We start from the raw sequence: 22,558 nt of genomic DNA on the forward strand, positions 1-22,558 counted from the left end.
TGCTTTCCCTCAAACCATTTTGTAGTGCTTTTTGAAATGTGTTCTGGGTCATTGTCCTGTTGGAAGACCCATGACCTCTGAGGGAGACCCAGCTTTCTCACACTGGGCCCTACATTATGCTGCAAAATTTGTTGGTAGTCTTCAGACTTCATAATGCCATGCACACGGTCAAGCAGTCCAGTGCCTGAGGTAGCAAAGCAACCCCAAAACATCAGGGAACTGTGTTCTTTTCATTGAAGGCCTCATTTTTTCCCCCTGTAAGCGCTATGTCGATGCCTTTTCCCAAAAAGCTCTACTTTTGTCTCATCTGTAGTATAGGTATAGTACAGGTTCACACTGTTGTACCCTTGGACTGTGGGACAACTTGAACTCTTTTGAATGTTAGTCGAGGTTATTTATCCACCATCCGCACAATCTTTCGTTGAAACCTTTCGTCAATTTTTCTCTTCTGTCCACATCTAGGGAGGTTGGCCACAGTGCCATGGGTAGACACAGGAACATTCAGGTCTTTGGAGATGGACTTGTAGCCTTGAGATTGCCCATGCTTCCTCGCAATTTTGCTTCTGAAGTCCTCAGACAGTTCTTTTGTCTTTCTATTCTCCATGCTCAATATGGTACACACAGTGACAGAGGTTGAGTCAACTTTAATCCATTTTAACTATCTGAAAGTGTGATTTAGTTATTGCCACCACCTTTTATGTGCCACAGGTAAGTAACAGGTGTTTTTAATTACACAAATTAGAGAAGCATCACATGATTTTTCAAAGGGTGACAATATTTTTGTCCGGCCCATTTTTGGAGTTTTGTGTTATATGATAACGATTTTAAAAAAAAATTTCATTCTCTTTTTTTGTTTTTTCATTGCAAGCAAAATAAATGAAGATATTACCACCAAAGCAATTGTAATTGCAATCATTTTCTGGGAAAAATTGAGCATTATCTGACAGAATTGCAGGGTTGCCAATAGTTTTGGCCAGCACAGTACCTATGCAACAGTATCTCAAAGCAAAAGCAGATGTAAGCAAATATATAGTTTTATATGTATTCAGTGTTTTTTTTTTCTAATTTCCGTGTTTCAAAGTGTAGCAGCTATTAATTTGCTTTTGTCTCAAGTATCCATCATGGGTGCTCGGCAGACCACTGGCACAGTTCGTTTTGGCCAGGCAGTGCCATCTTCGACCTACCAGCACATGAAGATACACAAGCGTATCCTGGGCCACCTTTCCGCAGTCTACTGTGTAGCATTTGACCGGACCGGCCGACGAATATTTACAGTGAGTCACGGGAAAATTTCCACGAGCTAATGTTTTAAGAAATCAATTTTTTAACCCTCATTTCTTTTAAACACTTATTTATTTTTTTTAGGGTTCAGATGACTGTCTTGTGAAAATCTGGGCCACGGATGACGGCCGGCTCCTCGCGACGCTCCGCGGGCACGCGGCAGAAATATGCGATATGGCCGTCAACTACGAGAACTCTCTCCTAGCCTCGGCTAGCTGCGACAAAATCATCAGAGTGTGGTGCCTTCGGACATGTGCGCCCATAACCGTGCTGCAAGCGCATGCTGCTTCAATCACATCGATTCAGGTGATTGCGCTACACAAAATGTCTGCGTTACAGTCAAGCAACTTTATCTTGGCTTTTCTTTAGTTCTGCCCTTCAGCCAGGGGTGCGACACGCTACCTAGCTTCGACAGGGGCAGATGGCATGGTGTGTTTCTGGAAGTGGCATCCCGTCACCATGAAATTCAAGTAAGTATTAGGGTTCAATTTTGGTTCTGCATTCCGGTGACGGCGGAGCAATAGCGTAGACCCTGTGTCGTCATTGCGCATTCGAAGCAGTGTTGTTTTTGGCAGCCCTTTTAATTTTCGTCTCCGTCTTTTGTTTGTTTTCGTGTAGTTTTAGTCAACGAAAACTCAAATTTCGTCTATCTTTAGATGACAACTCTCAAAATGTTTTCGTCTATAAACTTCTGAACTTTTAATCCATGAATGAATACATAGACGTTTCCAATTTTGAATGAACACTGACAGACGTGCACATAATTGTAGAGTCTACAAGGACATCAAAATCTTCATGATAACACACTCTCAGTAGGAAAACGGCACATTCTTTGCAATTAATTAATTAAACTCATCTGGACGCCGCGAACTGTATGTAAAAAGTTTTCCAAGAGAGAAGACACTCTCCGAGTCACTGCGCTAAATGCTAATGCGAACGCTATGCTTGCTAACACTACAAGTTAGTTTAGTGTGTGATGATCACTCAGCACAGACGTTCAAAGGCTAAAGCAACATGGCATAGCCAAGATAAGAAAACAGAACTTACCAATTGTTTGTGTCCTGATACAAGTGTTTCACAGAAGGAGCCTGGAATGGGCACAGCCATAGACTTCATACTTTTATTTATTTTATGTGTTTGTTTTATCTTTCAAAGTTGACTTATTTTGCTGTGTTTTGCTATGTAAAGCACTTTGGTCTCCTTGGCGGATTTTTAAATGTGCTATACAAATAAAGTTGATTGATTGAGTTGATTGATAATATATTGACATGACACGGGGCGCAGGGCTTATCCGTAGGGGGCGTATTTCAAAAACTTCAAATTCAAATATTTTCAAAACCAAAGCTGCGACCGACCTAAAACCAAAACAGCCTTAGCCATATATGAGTCTCCATGAGCAGCGGCATTACAAAATTCAGTCGTTTCCTTATAAAATCGTGATTATTTTTTTATATAAGCATAACAAAACTTAAAATGGCTATAAAATTCTCAGATTTTACACTACATACACAAAAATAACCAAATGTAGGGATAATCACCTATATTTTCAGGATCAATAGCAATATTTAACATATAAGATTTTGCCCAAAATAGCAACTTTTTTTTTTAACAGCTAATAAATAAGTCAATATTCACATCAGAAACTTAATACTTGAGGAAAACATGCAGAATCAGTTATAAATAATTTATAAATAGATTATTAATATATTCTATATCCACTCACAACTTATTATAGAATAGCCCTTTATTGTCATTATACAGTTGTATAGTTGGTTATATAGTTAGAGTGAATGAGGCTAGCGGCCGCCTGACGTAAACAGAGCTTTTCTGGTGAAAATTATTGTGAATAAATGCTTAAATCTCCGAATTCTTCATAGATATGGACATAAAACAGTCTCGATTCTTGGTTAAAAGCAAAGAAACGGGCAGTTAGCGTTTATTTCACGTAAATATGTCGAAGTGCAATGCTACTCTGTTAGCGAATGAGGCTACAGGCCACCTGGTGTAAAAGGAGCATTTCTGGCAAAAATTCTTGTGAATAAATGCTTAAATCCCCGAATTCTTTATAGATATGGACGTAAAACAGTCTCGATTCTTGGTTAAAAGCAAAGAAACCATGCAGTTAGCGTTTATTTTACGTAAATATGGTGAACTATGATGCCAATGCAGTAGCGGCTGATTTCTCCCATTGATTTTTTTCACGTTTAAAAATGCATGCAAGGTACAAAAAATATCATAATTACCTTGAATCCTCGAACAAATCACTCCTGAGACAATCAGGTGAGGGAAGGTTAGGTTATGTATATAAGATATAAAATGTTACATGCTAAGATGCGTGCTAACTACACATATTTTAAGAAAATATCAAACATTGTGAACTTATGACAGAAACTATGGCGAACTTTCATTTCGCTCTCGTCTCATCGGACAACAACTCGCATCCATCTCGTTATGTTTTAGACACCCAAGACACGTTTTTAGCTCGTCATTGTGACGTCGTCATTGTGAAGAAATTGCTCGTTGACAAAATTTTTTCATTATGGTCATCGTTGACGAAAACCAGACTGATTCCAAGTTTTACCGCAACACAGAAGCATAAATCAGCCTTAACAGACAAGTAACAAACCTAATGCCATTTTGTATTCTGTTGTTGTTTGTAACGGATGTTTGCGTGTGTGCTTGCAATCCACAGTGATCAGCCAGTTAAATTTGTCGAGCGGTCACGTCCTGGAGTGCAGGTTTCTAGTTGCTCATTCAGTGGTGGTAAGTACTCACAGTTTCACCATCGACATGCATTTGTTTTGCAGAAAATGTGTCATTTAATCGTTTTTCATTGATAGGTGGCATGTTCATGGTTACGGGTGGAAGTGATCATATGGTTAGGGTTTACTTCCTCGGTTCTGAAAACCCTATGAAAGTCACTGAGTTGGATGCTCATACGGTGAGAAACGTTATAATTTTAGCTCATTTAGCAGCTTGTTTTGTGAAGCCTCTAACATTTTACTGTTCTCGTTTTGTAGGACAAGGTAGTGGTTGTCCAGTTTTGCAATAATAGTGACAGGTAAGAATCTATACTATCAGTCAAAAGTCTACCTAAGTTTGATCAGGGGTGCATAGTGTTTTTTCTGGCAGCCCTTTTAATTTTCGTCTTAGTCTTTTGGATGAAAATACTTATTTTTCTTAGTTGGATTTGAGTCATTTCAAAGTTTTTCGATTTCGTGAACAAAAGCTCAAGACAAATTTCGTGTAGTTTTAGTCGACGATTGGTCAAAATGTTTAAGTCTGTAAAATGCAAAAGATTTCGTCCAAAAATAAAGGTTTCAAAGATTTTCACATATTGTTGCATCTACAAGGACAATGCCTTGATAATAACTTGATAATAATAAAGCAGTACATTAATTTCAATGAATTGTTCCCACCTAGACGCCACAAACTGTATGTAAATAAATAGTCGTCTGAGCGTTTAAGAGGACGCTCGCCATGCTAAAGGCTAATGCTAATGGTACGGGTTACATCTACTAAGTGATGATCATTTGGCACAGACCTTTTAAAAGCTAAAGCAACATTACCAAATATTACCATGCAGCACGTCACATGAGTGCTACGATGCAGGCTAACTACACGTAGAATAAGAAAATGTCACACATTGTAAACAGTGGTATGAAAAAGTATCTGAACCTTTTGGAATTACTCAAGTTTCTGCATAAAATCATCAAATGTGATCTGATCTTTGTCAAAATCACACAGATGTAAAAACAGTCTGGTTTAACTAAAACCATTCAAACATAGGTTTTCACATCTTAATTAGGATAGCATGCAAACAATGACAGAAGGGGGAAAAATAAGCAAGTTAACCTGCGCCTAAGGAGACTTAGGCTACGTTCATACTACAGGTCTTAATGCACGAATCCGATTTTTTGTCATGTCTGTTTTTTTGGCGTGCCCGTTCAGACTGCCTTTATCCATTGAGACCGTTCAAGTATTACGCATGCGCACTAATTCGCGGTCCGACACGCGCTGAGCAAGACGACCCGCATGCGCAGAAGCATCAAAACAAATGACACACGTCATCCGTCATTCCAGGGATATCATATTTTGCTTTTCAAAAGGAGGACACAAATAACAGACATGAATAATCCTCGTTTAGGCTTATATTCAAAGTTTATATGGATCGATAGCATGCACGCACGGTCCGTGCACGTCACACACACATACGGGCAGTTTGCCCCGACCTCGGCCGTGTAGGCGATGTTGAAATATTGCTCACTTGGAGCAGAGAGAAAACTGAGCATTCTCAGGCTTATCCTCAACCCATTTTTATTTTTTATGACTGTTGTCAAACTCAGCCCTTCCCCAAAAGCCATGTTAACTGCAAGCTAGGCGCTAATAACGCACAGCGGCACCGCTACGGTAAGTGTCTCTCTCGCTATTTGATGACGTAATTGCTGCATGAAATCCGATTTGGGAGAGTGGACAGTACAGACCGCCGCGACAGTCTGGAAAAATGTGGCCCAGATCGGATTTGAACCACATACGAAAGTGACCCAGATCGGATTTGAAACGGTCCAGTCCTATGCGACTTGTCACGTTCAGACCGTCAAGTTAATGCCTGACTCGAGTCGGAAAAACGCGAAAAAATCGGATTCGTGCATTAAGACCTGTAGTATGAACGTAGCCTTAAAGAGCAAATGAAACCAATTTTTACCAATCAATTTAAGTCATGTGTGTTCCAAATCACTGATGAGTGGTTTAAAGTTGCCCTGCCCACTATAAAACATTCTTGATGAGAAGCATTGTCTGATTTGCATCATGGCTCGGTCAAAAGAGCTGTCTGAAGACCTGCGATCAAGGATTGTTGATTTGTACGAAACTGGGAAAGGATACAAAACCATCTCTAAAAGTCTGGATGTTCATCAGTCGACAGTCAGAGAAGTTGTCTACAAATGGAGTTTGGCACTGTTGCTTCTCTCCCAAGCAGTGGCTGTCCATCAAAGATGATGCCAAGAGTTCAGCGCAGAATACTCGGAGAGATAAAAAAAGAACCCTAGAGTGTCTACTAAAGACTTACAGAAATCACTGGTACAGTCCAATATCTCTGTGCACACATCAACTATATGAAAAACTCCGGCCATGAATGGTGTTCATGGGAGGACTCCACGGAGGAATCCACTGGTGTCTAAAAAACAAAAAAAAACATTGTTGCTCGTATAACGTTCGCATAAAGGCACTTGGTTTTGGCAAAACGTTTTGTGGACTGATGAAACCAAAGTTGAAGTGTTTGGGAGTAATACACAATGTCATGTGTGGAGGGAAAAATGGAACAGCTCACCAACATCAACACCCCATCGACACCGTGAAGCATGGCGGAGGGAGCATCATGATTTGGGGCTGTTTTGCTATCTCAGGGCCTGGACAACTTGCAATCATTAATGGAAGAATGAATTCAAACGTTTTGCAGGAAAACCTGAGGTGGTCTGTCAGACAGTTGAAGCTAAAAAGAGAATGGATGCTGCAACAAGACAATGATGTAAAACACAAAAGTAAATCAACTTCAAAATGTTTCAGAAGAAGAAAATACATGTTCTTGAGTGGCCAAGTCAAAGTCCAAACTTGAACTCCATTTAGATGCTGTGGCATGATCTAAATACAGCGATTCATCCCAGGAATCTGACTCAACTACTGTAGTTTTGTCGAGAACAATGGGCCAAGATGAGTCCTGATCGATGTGTCAGACTGATCTGCAGCTACAGGAAGCGCCTGGTTGAAGCTATTGCTGCCAAAGGGGGGCTACAAAATATTAAATGTGATGGTTCACTTATTTTCCCCCTTCTGTCAGTAGCCACGTTTACATGCTGACTTTTATTCATACCGATTCAAATCATTCCGAATGGAAATTTCACATCAGCTGTTTACATGTCACTTCATCTATTCCGATCCAGCGTTTACATGTGTCTGCCTTTATTCCGAAAGGACGTTTGACAACTGCCGTCTGACATGCGCAGATTAATCAAAACAAAGCGTCACGTTGCAAAACATGGAGATCGATCGTCAGATCAGCTGCTGTTTTAACTTTTCGAGTGGAAACAAAACTTCAGAATGATACGCCGTTCATTTAAAAAGTTGTTTGGGTGCGCTGTGCGTGTGCTTGGAAGCCATGTTGCAAGTGACGTTACTTACGTCACCAAGTCAGTACGGAGCATGTGCAGAAAGAACGCAACCAGACACCATTCCGCTTCCCTGTTTACATGATATAATTTTACTTCTAATCGGTTTGGGAAAAGGAATATTCCACCCCTGTGAATCGGAATGAAATTCCATTCGGTTTGGGCCTGTTCATTCTGAATGAGGTGTTTATATGGAACACATTTATTCGGTTTGAACAAATATTCCGATTGTAATTGGAATATTTGGCTCCATGTAAACGTGGCAAGTGTTTGCATACTAACTAACTAAGTTCCTTCTGAAGAGACATTTAATTAGTAATGAATTCTGAAACGAAATAACTAACCGCCATGAGCCAGATAACTTCAATGAACGTCAGGAAAACAAAGACTGGGTCTTTTCTGTACATGTACATGCATGTAGTATATAGATATGTATAGAGATATATGTAATGTGTATGTCTGTACTATATGTGCATTTATATGTAGGGGTGTGTGTGTGAGTGTATGGATAGGGAGGGAGGGGAGGGGGTGGGTGTGGGATTTTTTATTGTTATTTTTTCCGTATGCATTTTGGTTGGTGAGGCAAGCACTGGTGTAAATGTTTGAACGGAGCAGGCTGAATTGACTCCAGGAAGAGTAGATGTACCTGTTACAACTAATGGAGATCAAAATAAATACAAATACAAATACAAACCTCATTAAGACAGGAAAACCTATAAATGTTTGGGGGTTTTTAGTTAAAGCAGACAGTTTTTTTCATCTGTGTGATTTTGACAAAGATCAGATCCCATTTGATGGTGATTTTATGCAGAAATCTGAGAAATTCCAAAAAGTTCAGATACTTTTCATACCACTGTATGACGGAAAGTATGCCAAATTTTGGTGTCATTCTCGTCTCGTCAGAGAGGAAAACTGGCATTTGTTTTGTTATGTTTTCGTCTCCCAAGACACTTTTTTTAGCACGTTACCGTCTCGTCATCGTAATGAAGAAAATAGTTCTCTGGGGAAATATTTTCGTTAACGTCGTTGTTGACGAAAACATAGTGCACAAACAATGGTGGTGCACTTATTTATTTTGGTCGTTTTTTTTCCCCCCTGAGTTTCTAACAAAGTATTTGTGTGCAGCCTCAGGTTTGTGAGTGGGAGTCGCGATGGCACAGCAAGGATTTGGCATTACCAACATCAAGAGTGGAAGAGCATCGCTTTAGACATGGCTGCCAGGCTCCCAGGGTAAAAGATAATCGTGCCCCGTGTGGGGATGATGCGGTAACGAGTCGGTGAATGCTCCGTGATGAATGTAAACACTTTCCTGTAGGAGTTCTGTTGTCAGTGGTGATGATAAAACCAAACTGGTGGTGACAATGGTGGCTTGGGACCGCCTAGATCATACCGTCTTCACAGCCGTGTCAAACTATCAGCTAAAAGTGTGGAACTCCACCACGGGAGAGCTGCTGCACATTTTATCTGTAAGTGGTTGTAGTGGAAATCACTTTGCTGCCCAAGATAAAGCCTTTGAAAAAAGAAAAATGCGCTCTGTTTCAGGGTCATGACGACGAGGTGTTTGTTTTGGAGGCGCATCCGTTTGACTCTCGCATCATGTTGTCCGCGGGCCACGACGGTAATGTTTACATTTGGGATCTCAACAAGGGAGTGAAGATTCGCAATTTCTTCAACATGGTAACCAAGCAACAATGTGAATTCTTTGTTCGAGGATGTTTTCGGGCTCATAGAAATATTTTTTTCCAGATTGAAGGTCAAGGTCACGGTGCCATTTACGACTGCAAGTTCTCAGCTGATGGCCAGCATTTTGCCTGCACCGACTCACACGCTCATTTGCTCATTTTTGGCTTTGGCTGTAGCACGCCGTATGAGAAGGTAGTTGATCGGGGGGGGGGGGGGGGGGGCAAATTTTAAGATTTCATTTCACGTTTCAAGTCTCACTTTTCTCTTCCAGATTCCCGAACAGATGTTCTTTCACACGGATTACCGCCCTCTAATCCGAGACGCCAATAACTACGTCCTGGACGAGCAAACGCAGCAGGCCCCGCACCTCATGCCTCCGCCCTTCCTCGTCGACGTCGACGGGAATCCGCACCCTATGCACTATCAGCGCCTGGTACCGGGAAGGGAGAATTGCAAGGACGATCAGCTAATACCTCAACTAGGATACATGACCAACAGTAATACTTCTCCTTTTTAAACTTTTAAATTCCTCTATGTGAGATTTATCCTGTGAAAATAAAACCTTCTTCCCCAAGATGAAGGAGAGTTGGTTGAGCAGGTTCTTGGCCAGCAAACTGCAGAAAATGGCGAAAGCATTCTGGACAACCTCATCAGGGAGTTGCAGAACCAGCAGGATGAGAATCAGAATGTGGAAATCCAGGTTGATGAAATAGAAGGTGTGTCCCAACTATTCCATTTGTAATGGTTGTGCCTGTAATTGCGGTAGCTATTAGTGGTGGAAACCTTTGGGGTAGGGCTGGGCGATATGGCCTTAAGCACGTATCACGATAAATTGAGCAGACTTATCTCGATGACGATAATTAACCCAAGCAGACTGTTATATAATATGAAAATCTGAATCAATGCATGAAATAGATTAACCGTTTCTTGTTGATTTATTTACCAGCTTTGTTAATATATTTAACAATTGTACATGCAGTCTAAACATTAAGTATACAAAAATTCATTGTAAACAATAAGAATTCAAGTATGAACATTTAAAACAGCTTGTATGGCTTGAACAATGTACATTTTCAAAATCAATGTGCCTGTGCAACCATGTCATTGTAACACAAATTACTTACAGCTTGAACAGTACACTTCAAAAAGACAACTTATTGTTGATGGCTGCTGTGACATAATTACTCAACACAAGTGTTTACCGCAAGGTTTCAGGTTTTTTTTCCCCCCAGTGCATTTTTTAATACATACACACACACATTAAAGCTGCATTGATCTAATGACACAGAATTAAGCACATACAGAAAAATAGCTGGGGCCATTAAACAGTTATATTATAATTTTCACTGTTAGATTGTACTTTATGCTGAATGCTTTACCATCACAAAAGCTATCAGAGAAATCACACACTGACAAGAGATACACAATAACGTGATAAACTAATGCTGCAATCCAGAGAAGTGGGAAGTCGGATTTATCCCACTCGGATGGTACCAGTTCCGACCTCAAAGCGTTCCAAGCAAATGTAAACAACAAAGATGGCTGATCGCGACGAGGTGTTTTTTATTTTGGCCATCCAAAGACATTTTGACCTCCAGCGAACCTGCCTTCCTATAAGGGATCAAATAGTAGAGGAAAAACGACGGCTGTGTTATAGCCCACACTGTAAACTGCCTTTTTTTAGTTACATCCTTTGCCGATCGACAATATAAAAACATAGCACAACAAAGATAATTCACTGTATGAGAAAAAAATACATGGCGTCTCAAATAAACTTGGAAGTCGGGGTAGTTATTTTTTCTCCGACCCCGCGACTTGGACCTCCCAGTTCGAGTGGCGTTCCAATGATATTTTCCTACTCGGAGGTCGGAAAAGTCCGACATCCCACTTTTCTAGAACGCAGCATAATTGCTAGATGCAGTCCGAGACCAATCCACTCATTAAGTTCAGCTGTTTCGACAAGTTTAGAGCCGCTATCAGACTCCATCACGTGCATTTGTAGCGTTAACCGCTAGCGTTAGCCATTAGCGTTAGCCTGTGGCTTGGCTACCAGTAGAAAGCATTGAAAGCATCCTCTTTGGAAATCGTGGGAAGAAGGGAGGACAGCGGGTGAAAGCCCGCCTGGGTGCCGCCAAGAGTCTATTTAATGTCGGGCGAAAGTTTGGCGAACCTCCCTTAAGCAACACTCCATCACGTTTGCTTGTAGCGTTAGCCGCTAGCGTTAGCCTACCGGGCTCGTTTGTTTGGCTTCCTGATAACCACGTGACTCCATACGTAAGCACACTGTCTGCTTTCTTAAAGGGGAATGAACATAACGGAACAACACAGAGTCAAAGCGGGATGAAAAGACTCTATTTTCTTGTTTTATTAAATTACCGAATTTACCGTCATGGTCAAAATGACGTCGGTCATCGTAAAGAATTTCGGTACCGGTAAATTTTCGGTTTACCGTCCTGCTCTACTTTGGGGTACCTCACGATACGATTAGGGTTATCTTACACCATAGCGATAAAACAATTATGGACACATGGGTCAGGAAATGATTCTACAATATTTTAATATGCAGTAATACACAGAAAAAAAGCAAGCTCTTTTCATCCGTCTGCTGTGAATTAACTTTGTCACTAGTAGACAATTCATTTGATAAATTGAATTTTATTTTGAAAACATGCATCCCATTATGTATATAGAAGAATACAAACAAAAGATAAGGTTCGAAAAGGGGTAGGAAGAAGTATAAAAAACAAACTTGTATGAATCCTAACCCTTTGTCCGCTACATAATCATCAGCATGAATCAGATAAAGCAAATTCAGTTCACAACATTTCAAAATGATTCACCAATTTTCTCATTTCCTAATCCCTTTAGAACAATGGATGGCATCTCTCAATATAAATGCTGTTATTCGTTTCTATAGTTGCAGAAAAAAGATCTTTTGTTTTCTCTTAAACACAAATTAGCGCTTTTCTCTCAGTCCTCAGTTTATTCCACAAGACAAGTCCCCACCACAAATAGAAGGACAAAAGTGCTTTTTTGTTGTACGGTGAAACTGCTTTTTGAAGTTTCAATCCCTTCTCAGATTACACCCTCCTTGTCTATTTGAAAACAAAACTTGTATATTTCCAGGTAATGTGTTTTTCCGTGCCTTAAACATGATTATGGCCGTTTTAAATTTGAACATATCTGGGAATTTTAACTCCTTGGATTCCAAGAACAGTTTGTTGGTATGTTCAAGGTATCCAGTCCTGCGCATTATTCTTATTGCTTTTTTGTGAAGTCCCACGAGTGTAAATTACTGGGATATGTACTGCCCCAAACCTCCACACATTACTATAGAGCCTACCCACGTACCACGTGCTCGCTGTATGGTTCCGCCCACTTGTCCGTCATTTTGACTCTGTATTAGCATTGTTTTCAATTGATGGCGGAATTTAAAATGCATTTCATGGAAGACCCGGTGCTTTCTGATGCCGCAAACTCACTGGATCTGTTGCATAAAAGGCGTTATGAGGAAAAGCTTCGTTCTATACAGTCGCCAGATCCATATTTGATGCCCAAATCGATGTTTTTCGACCCACTGTCTTCGCCCTGTCTGCCTGACATCTGCTACGCAGATATTTACAATTATCTTGTCCACACTAAATCAGCCTATTCTCACGAAAATATGAAAAACTTCAAGAGCTTGGAGGCTTATAAATACAGTGGTACCTCTACATACGATCACTTCGACACACAAACTTTTCGACATCCGACGTAAAATTTGAGCCGCCATTTGTTTCTACATCCGACGAGTTGGTCGAAATACGACGACATGACAGCACTGCAAACGAACGCACGGTGGATTTTCTTGTGTGAGAAATCAACACAGTTTTCAAAAAAAGTTGATACAGTTGGAGAAACAAGGAAAAAAGTGATGCTTACCTTTGAAATGAAGATGCAAGTTATAGAAAAGTATGAGCTTGGGGTGCGCGTCCCTGAACTGGCTCAACAATACAGCTCCATGGTCCTCTTCCGACCATCGTTCGCCACTATTTATAAGTTAAGGTGACAATTATTATTGTGGTAACATTGCCAAGGAAATCGCCAGCTTCGTCACGTTTTTATCATTTATTTAAGAACTTATCCAACACAAAACGCCCATTGTCTTAAGCAGTTGACTGCTCTCAAGAAAACGAAAGTATTATCTCTACCGCACCGACCTATCTCACTGAGACGTCAGCGTCGCGGTGCGTTCAGGGACAGTAAAAAGTGTCCGCCATATTAGAATCCGATTCGTTACATTATTTACAGGAATAATTATTAATCATTCTTCTTATTATTATATTATTCTGAATTATTTATTTATAACTTATTTGTTTTTCTATGTTTAATTGTCATTTGTAACAGTGCCAGCAGTATTTATTAAGAATTTAGTGTATGTTTTTAGGCTTTGGAACGAATTAATGGAATTATAATGTATTCCTATGGGAAAATCCTGCTCGACATACGACCATTTCGACTTACAAACAAGGTCCTGGAACGAATTAAATTCGTATGTAGAGGTACCACTGTACTTCGTTGCTGGTTGGGTGAAACAGGTCCTCGTCCACGAAAATTCGGCAGGAATCTATCTTGTGCTTGGAAAGGTGAGTTACGAAATTTTCAATTCAAAATCTTTTGTTATTGCTAACATCCACTGTCAAGTCTAATGTATTTCATGTCGTTTGTCAATGGAGTTAAGGCTTTTAATGTTTATATGGTTTAGCGATAGCACTCTCACTACATACATACGTGTATGTTGTCGGCGATTAGCCTAGCAATGATCTTAATTGTGGTTATTTGTCAGCCCCGTAGACGAGGCCAGTTTCTTTCACTTGGTACCAGCTAAATATTATTAAAAAAATAACGATGGTGGAAGAAAGGGAAGTCACAAACATCTTGAATTTGAAACTATGTCGTACTACGTCGTATGTTGTCGGCGATTAACCTAGCAATGATCTTAATTGTGGTTGTCAGGCCAAAACCCTCTAAATATATATTAAATGCATCTTACCGGATATAAAATGACTACTACATAGTCTGTGGTGATTTTTTGGTGTCCAGTTTTCACGTCGAATTGCAGCCGTCCATTTCGCTCTCCTCTTTGGATCCCTCGGAATACGGTAAAAGTCTCTCCTTCCATCTTCTCTGTTAGTGCAACCAACAGCCACACACGCCTTCACCATTTTGATTATTAATGTTAAGGAGCAGAAAAACACGTAAATAGGAGAAATGTACGTAGCCGTAACAGGTTAACACTATGTTTTGATGGACAAGTGGGCGGAACCATACAGTGAGCACGTGGTACGTGGGTAGGCTCCTAGAAAAGAACAAGATATAGTGTGCTTTATAATTTAAACAGGGTTTAGTTTTGTTCAGTAGTCCAGCACTCTTCCAATTCAACTGTTCATCCAGTATTACGGCTAAAAATTTAGTCTGTTACTCATTCAATTTCACTATTTTGTATAATTTGTGTCAGTTTTTGTCTTTTTATGTGCAAATACAATATATTTAGTTTTTTCCCCCATATTTATTGCTAACTTTTTTAGTCTGAACCAGTGATTCAGATATGTTAATTCTGTCATTACATCATGCATCAGATTCTTTCAATTTTTTCCTGAGCATAGGATGTTGGTGTCATCTGCGAAGAGTTTAAATTTCAATTTTTTTTAGATGTCATACATAGGTCATTGACAAACAGTGTAAAGAGTTTTGGACCCAATACAGAGCCCTGTGGTACTCCAACTGTAATGTCCAATAATGATGATCTGTAATCACCAATCTGCACATACCGTTTGTGATTTCCCATGTAACTTTTTCACAATTAATATATCATGTTTTGAAGTGTGAGGGTTGCAGCGAATGAACGAATGTTCAGTCATTCAACCATTTAATACTTAAAAATAAAATTGATTAATATCAATAAATAATAATACATTCAAATTGATGAGAAACTCATGAGGATAATATGTCAAACAATTTGATCGAAAAAGAAATGAATAGAACAAAAATGACAGTCATTGGACAGAGGGACCGTTTTTATTTTTGCTGCAGGCAGTAGCAACTCTTTTGCTATAGTGTGGAGTTATTTTGCACTGAACAACTTGGTATGCCAACTTATATCATGCTAATAGTGCTCGCTGATTTACTGATGTAACACTGACAGAGCGAGGTGATTGTTGGCTATATTCGGCACGTTTTAGCTGAAAAAAAAAATCAATCAGCTTATCAATGTGATGTGATGTTGATTTGGCTTCCTTACTATCCCCTGCAAACATTTTTAGACTCAGTAAACAGACAGGTCTTTCCTTGTTTCTCACTTTATTAAAAGTCAAAGCCAAACGCTACATGTGCTTCGTCATATTTCCTGTTCTTAGCTCTTCATATCTTTAGTGCTCTTTGCTGTATGCTCTTGTTTGGTTCAAAAAACTGCGCACACTCTGAAAATGAGAGCGCCACTGCTACCCAGTGAGTGGATGTGCAATTGCACTTTTTTCTAGTAAGGCAAAAAGTATTTTCTCGAGGTCACATGCGCCACCCCCGGCATCGCTCTGGGGGGCGCTCCCCACTATTCGAGAAGTACTGAGCTATAGTACAATTTTTTGCTGTTGTTGTTTGACAGGTGAGCCAGCACAAGCTGTAGCTTCTTCTCCAAATGTGGGTCCTCGAAGAAGTGGACAAGTGGACGGCATGTGGCAAATGCAGAATAGTGCCCTGCGTAGTCAAGTGGCCACAGAGAGAGACTTGTTGGCCTGGAGCCGCAGGGTGGTGGTCAATGAATTGCCACAAGGAATGTTTACGTAAGACGGCAGGAACGAGTTTTCTGATTTAATATTTCCCGCCAAAATGCAACTCATACTCTAGTGCAACATCATTTAAAAAAAAATTTCCCCTTCCTTTTCGTGATTTGTGAAGGCTAAATGTTTTGGTGTCTTCCTTTAGTGTTATGGAGGAAACCAGACTAGCAAAAAGTGATAAAGAATGTTCTCTCTACAATGCCGAGAGGAGAAAGAGACCAGTAATTTGTTTACCTAAGGTTTGTCTTCCTATGACACCTCTGTTTTTTCAACCTGTGATTTTCTGTTTTAATTCATCCTCTCTGCTCTTTTACAGGTGGAAACCCTGACCACACGCCTGCGCTGCTTGCGGCCTACAAAGAAAAAGCAGCAGCGTCACGCGTATGAGACTCGCTCGGCACAAGTACGCCGTCCACGGAACCGTAGCGGTCAGGAACACGCCTCCAACAGCCACTCCGACAGTGAAAGAGAAGTTGGTGTTATTTCTCAAAAATCATGCGTACTTGGGACTTTTAGTCCGTCAAATACTGATGTCTCCAGTGTTGTTTTTGGCAGCCTTTTATGTCTCAGGGGCTGTTTACATGGTGACCCTCCAAGAATGTGAAAAATTTCAAATTTGCATTTATATGGGCCCGTCTCCATTCGAATAATGTAGCAATTCCGCATGGAAATGATGTAGTATACATGCCAGGCCCTAGGGGGCAGTGCAGATTTACAAGGCGACAGCGAATGATGCACTTTGACCCCACCAAGCCCATCAGCCCGCATAAAAACATGCCCACCCACTCAAAGCAATGGCATTTTTCTTTTGCTCAAAAAGGCACAAAAATGGAAACATTCAACATATTTAATTCAAAAATATTATAAAAAAAAGTAAATTAAATCCGACATTCCGCCATATTTGCTGTTTTTAATGTTTCGTAGCACCGCTGCGCACGTCCAATGTGACGTGTACGAGGGCTGACGTTATTGGCGCAGTCTCGCGCCGCAGTGACTTTTGATATGCATGCGAAGCAAGCCCCCCCCTCAATCCCCCGCAATAGAATTCTTCCACTTTAGAGGCAGGATTCAGAATTTTTTGTCTTCGCCGACACCATATTCACGCGAGGCCATTCCGCTACTCAGTCATTGCGTCTTTGTGTCGCAGTCTCCATGTAAACTATCCCTTCGTCATTTGGACGAAAATACTTAGTATATATTAAGCCTGAACGATATATCGTTTAAAGATCGCCATTGCGATATGCGCATGCGCGATAGTCCCATCGCAAGGACGAGCGATTGTTTTTTTTTTTGTTGTTGTTGTTTTTTTTAAATCCCACAAACTTCATGCGCTTGCACAGCCTCCCTCCCTCCCTCTCCCAGCTCTTTGTTCCTTAGTCACTGTGGCACTCGCTTATTAAAGTTAACGATGTTGACAGATTTGATGTTGACAGAAGTCTTTGATCTTGCCAAAGAAGCCGGCTTCAAATGCGCCTCATATGTCAATCATCGTTTAACTTGTTAAATAGTTGCTGTGCAAGGAAGTGCCCGCTGGAATGAATGTGTGTGTGGGTGTGTGCGTGTGTGCGTGTGTGTGTGTCAAGACGTTCGAGGCAGCCATACATGTTAACTGTTAGAAGTAATCTTGAGAAGTTTGTAATTTCTTTATGTCACTCCAGGAGTCACAGCCAAGGTAGATAAACAGAAGCATTTAATAAAGCCAAGCATTTTTCTACTACAGTACTTTATTCTTGTTTAAAAATGATTCGGTGGGACAGTAATGTTTAAAATGGATCATTATTATTACATTTGAAGTGCTTAAAAGCCATTTATTAAAGTATATAATAATAATATATAATGTATATACATTTTTTAAAATCATACTTTGGGGGAGAAAGTGAAAAAACATGTCTTTTATGTATCTCCTTCCAATGCAAATCTGAATAAAAAACATTGAACACATACCAATAAAAAAAAAAAAAGTGTTTTTCACTTATCGAGGCAGGTTCTGGTCCCCGCTAACCGTGAAAAATGAGGGATCACTGTACACTGTGGTCACGGTGAATTATCCAAAGTCTTTCCAAACACCAAGTCATCTAGTGAAAATTTATTTTTTAAACTTTTTTTTTTTTTTTTTAATATCGCAATCTTGCAAACCCCACAAAAATTGCAACAATAGTTTTTCCAATATCGTTCAGGCCTAATATATATTATTATTCTATGATAATACTTAATAATATATTTATATAGGGCTGCAGCTATCGATTATTTTGGTAGTCGATTAATCAACTAGTTAGTTCGAAGAATCGAGTAATCGGGTCATCGGAACATCTAACGGTCTGCAGAATAAATGTTAGGAGATGTAAATCAAAGGTTTGATTGCATTTACACAAGAGCATTCAATTAAAAATATGCAGAGTTGAACTTTCATTTAAAAATAAATGAAAATACCTGAGCTTTGCCTCAAGCGACATGAAAAAATAAATAAATGAGGATCTAAGTACAACAAAAGAACACTGGCTAACTTGCATAGCAAAAGTCCATTAGCTTGAATGCTATAAAAAATGCTCTTAACAAATTGTTCAAACACATATTCCCACAAAAAAGGCTAAATATACCTAGAAACTAAATTATGAATGCATTAAAAAACATTTTAGCTCAAACAAAAACCTAGCTTATGTAGGTCTTAACAGGGAGCAGCTGGTTTCAGCCATGTTAAATGAGTTATTTCATATTCACTGCTGCCACTAGAGGGCAGTTTTTCCACCCAATGATCCAAATAAAACTAAATGCAGACACTTTAAAAAAAAAAAAAAACATTACAACTCCATCCGAATTAAACGAATACTTGAAGCAGCAAAATTTGATTCGAAGCTCATTTTTAATCGAATCACTCAAGTCGATTAATTGTTCCAGCACTATTGTGATACGACACGTAGTGTGGCGCACTTTTGTCTCGTCAGACGAATTGTTCGGCGACAAAATATTTTCGCATTCATCAGCAACAATGGATGCATTACTGTGTTACAGCAGGGAACAGAGCAGGGGGAAGCCAGCGGTGCATCCTCTGAGAGTGAAGCTCAATGGCAGAGTGAGAGCAGCTGCAGGTGAGGATCGATATCCGGCGCTCGTGCATTTCTTAACAAGGACCTAACAGCTTTCCTTCACTTCTAGCGACTCCTCCAGCGAGTACTCTGATTGGACCGCCGATGCCGGGATAAACCTGCAGCCCCCAAAGCGATCCACCAGAAAGCCCGTCCAGCCCTCTGGTTACAGCAGCTCTGACGAGGAGGAAGACGATGACAAGGCAAGGGACGAAAAGAAAAAGGAACGCGAAGAAAAGAAGAAAAAGCCCAAAGAGACCAAACAGGTGAGGCACATTCTTTGTGGGAACTTCCTTCAATCGCTCTGACACAGATGATCTTGTCAGAAACCCACAACGTCTCTGGGCGGACTTGACGCGGAGGCATGGCTGCCACCTTCATGGATCATGGAGACCATCCCGCATCGATCACCGTTTGTCCCGCAAATGGGCGATGAGGTTGTGGAGCTTAGTTTCCAAGTTTAGTAACATAAAATGTATCGCTAATGGTTGTTTTCCTTCAGCTGGTCTACTTCAAACAGGGCCATCAGGCCTACGTCCGAGCGGTCCGGCGGGCCAAAGCCTACACCATCAACCCTCAGAAACAACCGTGGAATAAACTCCAACTCAGGGTGAAGTTCCGCTTTGAAAAGAGAGTTTAAATATTCAGCAGGGCCGAGAACGAAAAGTGGATTAGCCAAGTGGCAAAATGGAGTTTGCCATATGGCATTTTAAAAAAAAATGCCACAAACCAAAATCCATTTGCCACATCGCGAAACAAAATGCCACATGGCAAAATGCATTTTCCCACATGATAAAAAAAAAATGCCACATGGCAAAATCCATTTTGCCACATGGCACAAAATAATGCCACATGGCAAAAAAAAGCCACATGGCAAAATCCATTTTGCAACATGGGAAAAAAATGCCAAATCGCAAAATCCATTTTGCCACATGGCTAAAAAAAGGCCAAATGGCAAGATCCATTTTGCACATGGCAAGATCCATTTGGCCACATGGCAAAAAAGGCCACATTGCAAAAAAAAGGCCACATGGCAAAATGGATTTTGCCACGTCGCCAAACATAATGCCACATGGCAAAATCCATTTTGCCACATGGCACAAAATAATGCCACATGGCAAAAAAAAGCCACATGGCAAAATCCATTTTGCAACATGGGAAAAAAATGCCAAATGGCAAAATCCATTTTGCCACATGGCAAAAAAAATGCCAACTGGCAAGATCCATTTTGCCACATGGCAAAAAAGGCCACATGGCAAAATCGATTTTGCCACGTCGCCAAACATAATGCCACATGGCAAAAAAAGGCCACATGGCAAAATCCATTTGGCCACCCACACGGCAAAATCCATTTTGCCACATAGTGAAAAAATAATGCCACATGGCAAAAAAGACCACATGGCAAAATCTATTTTGCCACATGGCAAAATCCATTCTACCATATGGTGAAAAAATAATGCCAAATGGCAAAAAAAGGCCTCATGGCAAAATCCATTTTGCCACATGGCAAAAAATAATGCCACATGGCAAAATCCATTTTGCCACGTGGCAAAAAAAATGCCACATGGCAAAATCCAGTTTGCCACATGGTGAAAAAAATAATGCCAATTGGCAAAAAATACCACATAGCAAAATCCGTTTTGCTACATGGTGAAAAAATAATGCCACATGGCAAAATATTTTGCCACATGGCAAAAAAAGGCCACATGGTAAATACCACTTTTGGTTCTCGCGGTCTAAAATATTTTTTACTGTCAAAGAATTGGCATTTTAACTCACCGTTTTCCCGACACAATACAGGACCAGGAATCTGTGAAGGTCGTCGGAATTAAGTATGAAGTGGGACCGCCCACACTCTGCTGCTTAAAACTGGCTTTCCTAGATCCATTCTCAGGGAAGATGACCAATGACTCCTTCTCCTTAAAGTGAGTTCACACTTACAGTTAGAGGTGGGAATCTTGGTGCACCTAACGATTCGATTACAATTGCGATTCAGAAGCTACGATTCGATTATAAATCGATTCTTGATGCACAAGTTGATCCATTGTTCACATTTTTCCTCTTTTTTGGCTTCGGGAAACGTATGAAGAAAATATCCTTCTTATTTCGTAATCTCGAGAGTCGTTTCTACAAGTTCCATAGCAGCAGTGTTTACTTGGCATGGTCTTTTTTAAAAGATTACCGGCAGAAAACTAGCAGTATTAGCATTAATTGTATGCGAGCGCGCTTCTAGGTTGACCCCCTTCCGGTTTATGATGGTGACGTCACGCAACCTTGCGGTCTAAAAATAGCATCCGTGCGGTACGCGTTTAGGTTCGCTACAACAGCCTTCCAGAGAAGTCTACTGTTCTAAGATGGCGGCTGCTTACTAACGCCGGCGAGTCTGTTATTTCGCATCTAGTTCTATTTACATGTGATATCTACCGTAGCATTATGTGGGCGAAATTTGTAGTGGCTGATTGTGTTTTTATCTAGCGGCGTGAGTTGAGCATGATGTTTACTCTGTCTGTTCCTCATTGTGCCCCAAAGACCGCGCTGACTGTGTTTTAGTTCCGCTTTACTTGGCATATTTCAATAATCTGAGTTTGGATGTTTGTGAATCGTTTTCGAATCTTCCACGGCCGAATCACGAATAATCTAAGAATAGGAAATTTCGCACACCTCAATTTACAGTGGGGGTTTGACAATACAGGTAGTCCACAGATTACGACGTACTCGACTTATGTGATTTAGTCTTTACAACGCTGGAGTCTTGTCCACCAATTTGTCTCCAATGTTTTTTTTTGTTTTTTTGTTTTTTTTAAGTCGCCCAAACAGTAGCTAATTCCCGAATTTCCCATCCCTGACATACAGTCAATGATAAATACCATTTACTGTCCTTAATTAATCTGACATTTTTGTGTTTGGAAGGTACCACGACATGCCAGATGTCATAGATTTTCTAGTACTGCAACAGTTCTACAATGAGGCCAACAACCACAACTGGCAGCCGGGTAAGGCGGCATTCGGCTATACGAGTTAATTTACGCCAAGCGGCTGCTGACCTTTTTCCTCATTGTTTACTACAGGTATGAGATTCCGCAGCATCATTGATGATGCTTGGTGGTTCGGATTGGTGGAAGACCAGGAACCTTTGCAGTTGGACTATCCAGACAGTCTTTTTCAGTGTTTTGCAGTCAAGTAAGGGTTTTGTTATATTCAATTTCAGTCAAAAACGGTCATTTAAATTCATTTTTCACATCAGGTGGGACAATGGTGAGCAGGAGAAATTGAGCCCTTGGGACATGGAACCTATTCCTGAAGAAGGTTAGTCATATTAAAGCGAATGGGTTTGTCAAAAACGGTATTGTTTACCGCTTATTCTGCCTTTTGGTACATTTTACAGCATGTTTTTTGCGCTGTCCGACAGCGCCCTCTTTCGGTCGCTTTGCGACATGGTTTAGTGTACTCTTGCTAAACTGAATATGGCTGCTTGACGTCTCAGGCTGATGCCTTCGTTATAATGTTGTGCTTATATCATCCCTGGACAAGA

The 22,558-nt window shown here is 40.4% G+C and overlaps 1 protein-coding gene across 2 annotated transcripts in view; it reads left to right on the top strand.

Moving 5' to 3' along the window:
* Positions 1-22,558, top strand: part of brwd3 (bromodomain and WD repeat domain containing 3) — a 40,753-nt gene that overhangs the window by 7,504 nt on the left and 10,691 nt on the right. For both annotated transcript variants that reach the window (XM_057821828.1, XM_057821829.1), the window contains exons 7-29: positions 1,114-1,274; positions 1,366-1,587; positions 1,651-1,751; positions 3,974-4,044; positions 4,122-4,222; positions 4,302-4,342; positions 8,571-8,675; positions 8,761-8,911; positions 8,988-9,122; positions 9,192-9,320; positions 9,400-9,625; positions 9,704-9,844; positions 15,769-15,946; positions 16,089-16,182; positions 16,260-16,415; positions 18,953-19,029; positions 19,097-19,292; positions 19,353-19,463; positions 19,529-19,636; positions 20,827-20,951; positions 21,937-22,019; positions 22,095-22,206; positions 22,271-22,332. In XM_057821828.1, coding sequence (XP_057677811.1) covers positions 1,114-1,274; positions 1,366-1,587; positions 1,651-1,751; positions 3,974-4,044; positions 4,122-4,222; positions 4,302-4,342; positions 8,571-8,675; positions 8,761-8,911; positions 8,988-9,122; positions 9,192-9,320; positions 9,400-9,625; positions 9,704-9,844; positions 15,769-15,946; positions 16,089-16,182; positions 16,260-16,415; positions 18,953-19,029; positions 19,097-19,292; positions 19,353-19,463; positions 19,529-19,636; positions 20,827-20,951; positions 21,937-22,019; positions 22,095-22,206; positions 22,271-22,332 — 2,886 coding nt within the window. The remainder of the gene's footprint in view (positions 1-1,113; positions 1,275-1,365; positions 1,588-1,650; positions 1,752-3,973; positions 4,045-4,121; positions 4,223-4,301; positions 4,343-8,570; positions 8,676-8,760; positions 8,912-8,987; positions 9,123-9,191; positions 9,321-9,399; positions 9,626-9,703; positions 9,845-15,768; positions 15,947-16,088; positions 16,183-16,259; positions 16,416-18,952; positions 19,030-19,096; positions 19,293-19,352; positions 19,464-19,528; positions 19,637-20,826; positions 20,952-21,936; positions 22,020-22,094; positions 22,207-22,270; positions 22,333-22,558) is intronic.

Source organism: Corythoichthys intestinalis, chromosome 18, assembly GCF_030265065.1.
Source record: "Corythoichthys intestinalis isolate RoL2023-P3 chromosome 18, ASM3026506v1, whole genome shotgun sequence".
NCBI lineage: Eukaryota > Metazoa > Chordata > Actinopteri > Syngnathiformes > Syngnathidae > Corythoichthys > Corythoichthys intestinalis.